The 9,086-nt window shown below is 35.4% G+C and overlaps 1 protein-coding gene across 1 annotated transcript; it reads right to left on the bottom strand.

Annotated features, from left to right (window-relative positions):
- Window positions 1-207: 207 nt before the first annotated feature.
- Window positions 208-2,293, bottom strand: LOC110457001 (transcription factor HES-1-like). Its single transcript, XM_021508120.1, has 3 exons — window positions 2,109-2,293; window positions 1,749-1,844; window positions 208-1,414 (listed from the first exon to the last, which is right to left on the bottom strand). Exons 1-3 carry the CDS (start codon window positions 2,172-2,174, stop codon window positions 665-667), a joined length of 912 nt encoding a protein of 303 aa, XP_021363795.1. The 5' UTR covers window positions 2,175-2,293; the 3' UTR covers window positions 208-664.
- Window positions 2,294-9,086: the final 6,793 nt, after the last annotated feature.

The following is a 9,086-nucleotide window of genomic DNA, read 5'->3' as shown; positions in this document are numbered from 1 at the left end:
ATACCACAGGTATTCACGTTTTAAGATTGCACTTATCAATTATATTAACACGGTTTCAGTGTGATAATTTGAAAAAAGATAGGTGTAAATCTTTGGAAATTTCGAGAAGATAAACAAAGAAGCTTTCAAGCCCAACACCTCCCCAGTAATCTAGCTGTTGCTGTATAGTTATCAGTAGGTAAACAGAGAAGAAAACAACAGGTTGTCTTTCATTTCATTCGTATTTAATGCATTTATAAATCAATGAATGCAAAAGGTTTTTGAGACAATGTCTCTACCCGTAAATACTTTCGCACTCTCGTCCGTAGCACCATCAACTTCGTGTGCATTGGATGCACAAATAATTGGAAGTCAGTCAATCGTGTAATAATACTTCATAAGAAACTATCCATTTGTATTGGAAAATCAAAGCCGCTGGCTCCATCGTTAATTGCATAATATTGAAAGACATATCAGCACTTATTAATAAAATGTCCTGAGTTTATTCAATGTCCAAGTTACTAGCAAAAGTGATCCTGGACAGTTAACACGCGAGACCGGAACATCTGGAAGGCACTTGACGTATGTTTGTAAATAACATCACAATTTGGTTTTGGTCCACTGTTCATAATTGTCTATTGTCATACATTGGTAATAATTTGTTTGTCTTTACACTGACCAGTGGTCACCATGGTCGCCATAGTTGTTCTTCCTTGAGAGCACTTGTGGCGGGAGAGTAGACGGGACTGGATGATAAGGTCGATACAGCGTGCGAGTTAGTATGCGCGTGTTTTTCAGGAGACCTGTACATTTCCTGTTCTTGTAGCCTGTGATAGTCTGATTTGTGAGATTCGGGACTAGTGCTAACTGCACGTGGTTCTGATTTGAGTGAGTTCGTCGTGTAAATATTCGACATCGTCGACATGTCTTCCGAAGGCGCCATACAAAATGCCACTGGTCCACTGAAAGCACTTCCAGGAACAAGTTCGAATTGTCCACCGTTTGGCGGTGTCTGCACAGGGATAGAAGTTTGAAGAGGAAACGAACATCCATTCTGCTGCTGGGATGCCGACTGCACAAGCAGACGTTCCGAAGAGTACATGGCACGTGCGTTGTTCACTGCATTTTGCGAGGCGGGAATTTGCACGTGAATTGGTTGGAGGTTGTGATGAGCCATTGATGAAGCGTTGACGGTCTGTACACAGCCACCGAGGTGGTTGACCACACGATTTCGGACATCCTCGTTAATACCCTGTGCCGATCCCAAGTAGCGCATCACCTCACTAGCGCACTCGGAGAAACCGATGTTGTATTTGGCGGCTACAGTGGGATCGGCTGCCACAGCGGAGGTAATCTGTCTTCGTTGAAGAGCCCGGAGATGCTTAACTGTCATTTCCAAAATGTCTGCTTTCTCCAGCTTTGAGTAATGAGACGTCTGCAAAGTAAAAATTTAATAGTATCAGTATATGAAATTCTTAACTTTTAAAAATTGTTCCAAAATAAAAATGCGACAGCATATAAAGTTAGTCAGAAAAAGTTTTATAATTTTCATATTACTTTTAAAAGTACATAAATAATGATATTCGCAAGAATATATAATGTAATATAAGGTAATATCGGAAGGTAAAAGTAACTCATGCCGATTGCCATCACACTTCAATGAACATAACAATATTACTATTTATATAATAATGGTTACATGTCAATTTCTTATCGATTGATTGTCAACATGTTTGATATTATCATTGATAAGTTGTTTATATACTTACATCTTTTTTCATTGCCTGCAGCACCAGAGACTTAAGTTGAAGTAAACAACTGTTGATTCTTGCTCTGCGCCTTTTCTCCATCAATGGCTTCTTACTCTGTAAAACAATTATAATTCGATTACAAATATTGTACATAATTTTAACTGTTACAATTTTTATATCCATCACTAAATATTACAACTTGATGGCCTGATATTATGTTCATTCTAAATTTCCAATGATGCATTTCAAACATTGTATTTAACAATTAATCTGGAATGTTTTCTCGATAATTGTAAGTGATATAATTTAAAGTGAGATTAAATAATATTTTTAATGTCAATTATTACAAATAAAATATGATTTTGATAAATGGCTTACCTTTCTTTGTGAATATTTCTCCTCACTTTTGAGAGACATTGTATCATAATCCTGTTGAATATCCATGTTAGCACTGTGTATATTGTTTATTGAGACTGAGTACTCGTATGTCTCACAGCCTCACACTGCTTGTGTATATATGTGGCCTCTGACAGCCTCCGCCAAGTTTTATACACGATTGACATTGTATCGTGTCTGGTGTGAAGCGATTTCGTCTCTTGTTCCCACGGTCAGATTCCATGACGGCCAGCCAATCAAATTCGAGTATTTTCCCGGCAAAATCAGAACTCTCGTGCTATCTCACTTTTGATTGGTTGAGACTGTTAACATCTACAATCTGGCTGTTACGGTATGTCAATCAAGCGGTTTATCTGTTGAAATCTAAATAGGGGCACGTGGCTGTGTAATTACATAGCCGGCGCAGAGTTGTGTGGGAAAACCACGCCTTTCCTACGGTTTAATTATTGTTCAAATACGCCGTGCGATAAACCCAGAGGTTGACAATAGATGAACAAGGGCACACTCGCGACCACGCTATCAGTCGGCCGGCCGTTTAGCCGTATACGTATAGGAATGTTCAGGCTACTTTTTGTAAAGGGGGACCTCGGACTCGTGGGAAAATACCTCAAGTGGGAAGGGAGAGAGTTTAATTGTCTCACCACGCTTGTGTAGCATGAGAAAACGACTTGCCACCTGTTGACAATTGGCCCCTCTGTCGACTTTGATTTAAACCAACACGACATAGGTAATGCCTCTAGCATCGGGCCAGCACGCGTCTTATGTACCGGTAGTTATAACAATACCGATCGTAAAATTAAACTGTGGTCAACCCGTCGCGGAGGTATAACGGTCGGATATTGATAAGTAACGGTTTACACTAGGGTGTTGACTTACCTTGAATTATTGTCCCAGATATAAAATTGATCACCTATTTGAGTCATTACTTGTCTTATTTGTATCAAACAATGTCTACGAGCCCTTTTCCGGGCCAATAAAAGTGTTTAAATAGAAAATAAAATAAAGATTGATTAATTTTTTAACAATAGAAATATATTGAGAAAGTCAACATCATAAACAATATTTTAAGATTAAGGCAACAGTAGTATACTTGATATAGTTTGTGAATTGAAAAAAACGAGAGCGAATTACCCAATTAAGTATGCCTATTATTTGAAATATGTTATTTTTTTATTTGATATTAACTAGTACCTCTCTTATTTTGTGAAGTTCATTTTCATCACACTTTCCCTTCTGTTTCAACAGTAGTATTTTTTATTTGTTTTTCCACTTTTTTGGCTCCTACCATCACCAATGAGTCCTAGAAAGATAAAACAGCTGTATGATGCAGTGTAATTCTTTTTTGGCATAAATGTTGTTGTGTGTATCTTACGTTCAACATTTAAAATGGTGTGAGTTTATTTACTGAATAAAACCCATTCAAATTCATTACACGTGCATATGAAACATATATCACAAATATATTACAGCTATGACATAGCATGTTACTATACCGTACTCGTTCTAAATTGAACTGTTCATTCTGAAATATTTTACTTCATTTTCCATATCTGCAACTTTATTTCCTCATGTAACACATCTTGCTTGTAAACATGCATGCACCTGTCCATCCTGTCAAAATTTAATATATGAATTCATGTACATGTACCTCATGTTACACATTTTCATGTGTCTGAGTGTTGGAAATAAAATTTGAAATCTGAAATTAACTCCCTAATGCAGAATAAATAAAAGATTTTTCATAATTCTATCCCTATTAAAGGTATGTGGTTCATTTCTTCAGTAGTTCGGTGATCAGCCATCTGAATCTTTCTCGGTGACCTATATAAATCTTCTCTGGTGTCATAACAATTATTATCAAGAAGGTTTACCATTGGCTAATATAGATGATATGACGACGTCGCGCCTGGTTATAAGGTAACACAAGTCCTCAGTGACAGTGTTATTATTTAGTTAGGTATCAACACCTGTAGTAAACACCTCTGTTAATTATGTATATATAGCAAGGTGATGAAATAGACAACAGGTACAGCGCAGGTGTGATTCAAACAGGTAAACCATATCAAAAGTATCTAATCAAAGGATCAAACATCACTTTATGAACCGTTACAAGGTATACAATAGGTGTGCGTGATATAACTGTATACAATCAAACACTCAACTTTATTACATACCTGGTGAAATGTACAATTATATATAGCATCACCGATTTTGTGGCGATGTTTCTTAATTCACATATGACAAGATATTGTATATGTATATAATGTCTGCATTAACCTAGTAACGCAATTTTTGGGGATTTTATGGAAAATCCTCTTTGTTATTCGCCAAGCCAATCAACAAATCAAAATAACAAATAGTTCCGAATTGCTTTTGGTAACATGATGTTATTTTCTGGTCGTCAACTTTGCTTCGTCTGCCATTCTTATTTCGTTTAGAAATTTTGGAATAAAGATGAATATGGAAAGCAGATAAACATTATTGTAGAATTGTCATTATTATAACACTAATAACAATTAGTATTACTGTAATAAAAGAAACACCACATCTTAATCTTAAAACAACGTCGTAAATAACACTCCTTTAATTGCGCTTGCGTAGTCTCCCATTTGCGCGCTACGCAATACTTCCACATATAGTTAGCATGCTATTAACGACGTGTTGAATTGGCTATATATTACATTTTTAGCAAATATGTATTTTTTAAATTGATTTGCAAGTTAAACAATACACAGAAAATTACATATACAAGTTATTGTGCATATCAGAATATTTACATTCTGTGTTGCATTTGCCTATATGTCGTTAGTAAACCAAATTGCAGTATATGAGACTGTATACTACAATTTACAGTGATACGGCCATTGTAGGAATACAGCTGGTAAAAGATAAACAGACATGGCCGACTGATACTTTCGGTATCAATAGGCCTATAGGCGGAAAACATTCTGGGTTCGTTAGCATTTAGCAATAGAGGTCATCACAAAAAAAATAAAGCAACTTGACAAATTATGACAATATAAATTTATTATAAGATGTGTAGGTACCACAAATTATTGTAAGCGCCATTCTAGATACGAAATTACCAAATTTGTCAACGTCATCACACAGGGGATCGGTTTCGAGATTTTGAGTTATGCATAACATCAGTGAATAACCACAACACTAAAATTCAGGATTTCTAAAACCTTGTAAAAGTCGAGGGTATCGACAAGGTTTTAAAATGTGTATAAATAGCTTTTTCAGTGATGTCATCCATTACTCAAAATCACGAAACCGAGCCCCTGTGAACGTCGTCTGCTAGCGATACTAATCTGACCGATTAGACATGGAATCTATTTCAAACGAAATGTCCTTGGAATCGTTATCACCTACTGAAAGGACCACTTTAACGTTTCCGAGTATATATGCTTCTGAAAATAACGTAATATTCTAGTCGAAGGACACATAAGCGTTTCCGAGGAAACCAATCAAGTCCGTTCAGCGCCGCATCACTTCAAAATACATGTAATCTATCAATGCGCGAAAATCAGCTTTAATTTTAAACAAGCTGAAGTTATGCAATCATTATCAATTTTTCAACATATACACACTCATATGAAATAAATAGATTGTGTTCAAACCATTTTATGTGCGTGTGATTTTCAATGACACGAGGGACTATATTATTTCTTCTGGAAATTTCGGCTGTTCGGGGATTTGAACTTACTGACGTCACTGATATGATAAGCGGGAAATTCAAACGTATTTTTGCTTCAGTTACTATACAAAACAAACTATATACATATACATGTAAATATCAGCATTGAACTGTTACCAGATGCAGTATATAATCGATATGTTTCATATCGACTGTATACTGCATCTGGTAACAGTTCAATGCTTAAATATACTGTGCACTTTGATGGCATATTATCTCCTTCCTTTGTTCAAAATACATTGCAAAATACATTGGAAAACACATCTATAAAACTATTCAAAAACATTTGTATATTTTATAAGTATTATAACATTGGTTATATACGATTTACAAATCACTGAACGTTTAATATACGTATATATATATGTGACTTATTCAAAGTTCTCCAGTCTTATTTAGTTATATATAACTAGAATGTATCTCATTAGATCGCTCATTACTGTATGTATCAATGCATAATAAACATTGTTTTCCAATCCTTGTATAGTTAAATTTAAAACCAGATTTGTTAACATTACACCCGCATTGCCTATAACGTAACATACAGGAAAAGAACATTAATCTTTATTCATTTCTAAATACATATGTGAATACAAACTCAATTTTGAAATAATTCAAAAGTTAGAACGGATAAATATAAGCACGACGTAATTCCTACATTTCAATATTTACCTGTTTTTGTGAGCCATGTTGTATGTTGCAACTGGTTGACGGAACTGTTGTCGAAAAGAACAACAAAAAGTCTGAATATCAACAATATTTATTACTGATTACAAATGATATATTACATTACAAGTCCAATGCTATTAACACCTTTATAGATATATAACGCAATTATCTTAAACATTATTTTTTTATCGGGTTAATTAGCCAAAAATTAATTCGAACACGTCGATGACAATCTAAATTCTGACATACGTGTGCGCACCCTATCGGTGTCTTTACACCTGACCTGTTCTCACCCGTATTGTTGTAATGTGACGTGAGGTTGGTGTACACTTCACAAGTGGGCCTATGTGATCTAGCAGACCCCATGCAAATGTACGACTCACAAATATAATTGTGTTATAGCAGACCACAGACACGTACGACTTACAAATATAGTTGTGGTCTTACAAACAAAACTGTAATCCCGATTTAACAAACAAAACTGTAATATTGCACACGACGATCGACTTAAAAACAGAACTGTTGTATAACAGACAACAGACGATTTACAACCAGAACTGTTATATAGCAGACAGCGTACGACTTACAAACAGAACTGTCTTATAGCAGACAACGTACGACTTACAAACAGAACTGCTATATAGCAGACACCGTACGACTTACATACAGAACTGTTATATAGCAGACAACATACGACTTACATACATAACTGTTATATAGCAGACAACGTACGACTTACAAACAGAACTGTTATATAGCAGACAACGTACGACTTACAAACAGAACTGTCTTATAGCAGACAACGTACGACTTACAAACATAACTGTCTTATAGCAGACAACGTACGACTTACAAACAGAACTGTTATATAGCAGACACCGTACGACTTACAAACAGAATTGTTATATAGCAGACACCGTACGACTCACAAACAGGGTTATGATCTGAAAGACCGCATACGACTTACACATAGAAATCCCGTATGACCTACGGAAAGAACTGTGATCTAAAATACCACGTACGACTTACAAACTGAAATATGATCTAACAAACTCGTATGACTTACAAACTTACTGTGATCTAGCAGACCACGTACGACTTACAAGGACAACTTCGATCGAATATACCACATACAAAAAGGTGCGCATTGCAACGAAAACAGTAATCTAGCAGACTACGTGCGACTATCAAAGATAATTTCCATTTAACAGATTACATACAGAATAGCATCTAGCAGATTACCTACGCTATATGAAGAAAAATAGTTATTTTCATTTTTGTTTATGTTTAAAGCATTGTCCATTCTGTAACTTTTTGTTATTCTACTTTTCAATCATCATTTATATTCATCATCACTTTGTTCTTTCATACGTTTGCTTCATCTTTACCTGACACTTAGTGGATACCAGAACGTTGGACGGGTAACGTCCTCTTTATTGTACGCATCATTCGGTCTTATTTTTGGGTTAACTTATTTTGTGCGTTTTTCATAAATCTTTGTTAATTTGAGATGTTGGTAACATAAGATATCTAATCTATTAGAGTCAAGCGAATTGTTGTGACGTCATTTATAACTGATCCCATTTGGTGTCGGTGTCAGTCGGGGCCACTGACGTCATTAGCAATCGCCATCCGGGCATTTTATGCACAATAAAAATGCTGTCGTAATGGTTTCAATGTTGCGAAATATCATGAGAGACTTATGAATTGCCATGTTTACATCTCAGAAGATTTAATGTAAAATAAGTGTCAATGAAAACTAAAAAAACATAAACACACGACTAAAGCGAAAATATAATAAGGCAGTAGGATGCATTTAAGTATTTTGTTCATATATTTAGCTGTTAACGAAATCAACAAATATTCGTTCGTACATTTGATTATCAGAAGAAAACAACAACATATGGCAGTATTCATGTGGCCTGTTTAATTCTAATGGATCGTTTGGATACCACACTGACATGTCATTTCAGAACATGCCCAAAGGATAATTTGGACTCAGATCTGTATACACTATTACATTTCAACAAAGTGACACACAAAACGATCACTACATTGAGATACACATACCACGATAAAATCAACGAAACTTTGACTGACAATGGCCAGCCTCCGGCCAACCATTATACAAATGACAACACAGCTATACAAACTTAAATGTCAACGCACTATAGAAATACAAATGAATGGATATCTTTTGGCAATAGTAGTTTAATGGGAAAATGAAATAACTAACCATGATGTTGTATTAAACGATAAACACTAAGACATATGTATGATAGCACCTGTACAATTTGGGTAATGATACTGTGTGCCGAAAATAATTACAATGTTCCGTAAATTGGTTTCGTCCTTTTAGGACTCATCGGTGACGCTAGGATCCAAAATGTTGGAACCCCAAATTGGTCAAAACTTCTATTAACCCTTTCACCACCGTAGACCATAATGGACTCATCCATATCAATGCATGGTAGAGTCTACTGAAGTTTCATGGGGTTGAAAGGGTTAAAAAGAAGTAGATTTGTTATTTAATCCGGGAGTTTACAAAAAAAATTATTTGTTAAGAATCACGCTATTAATTGTACTGTTGA

The sequence above is a fragment of the Mizuhopecten yessoensis genome, unplaced genomic scaffold (genome assembly GCF_002113885.1).
Source record: "Mizuhopecten yessoensis strain PY_sf001 unplaced genomic scaffold, ASM211388v2 scaffold179, whole genome shotgun sequence".
NCBI lineage: Eukaryota > Metazoa > Mollusca > Bivalvia > Pectinida > Pectinidae > Mizuhopecten > Mizuhopecten yessoensis.
The sequence above is the reverse complement of the archived record's forward strand: the minus strand, read 5'-3'. Positions and strand labels throughout refer to the sequence as shown.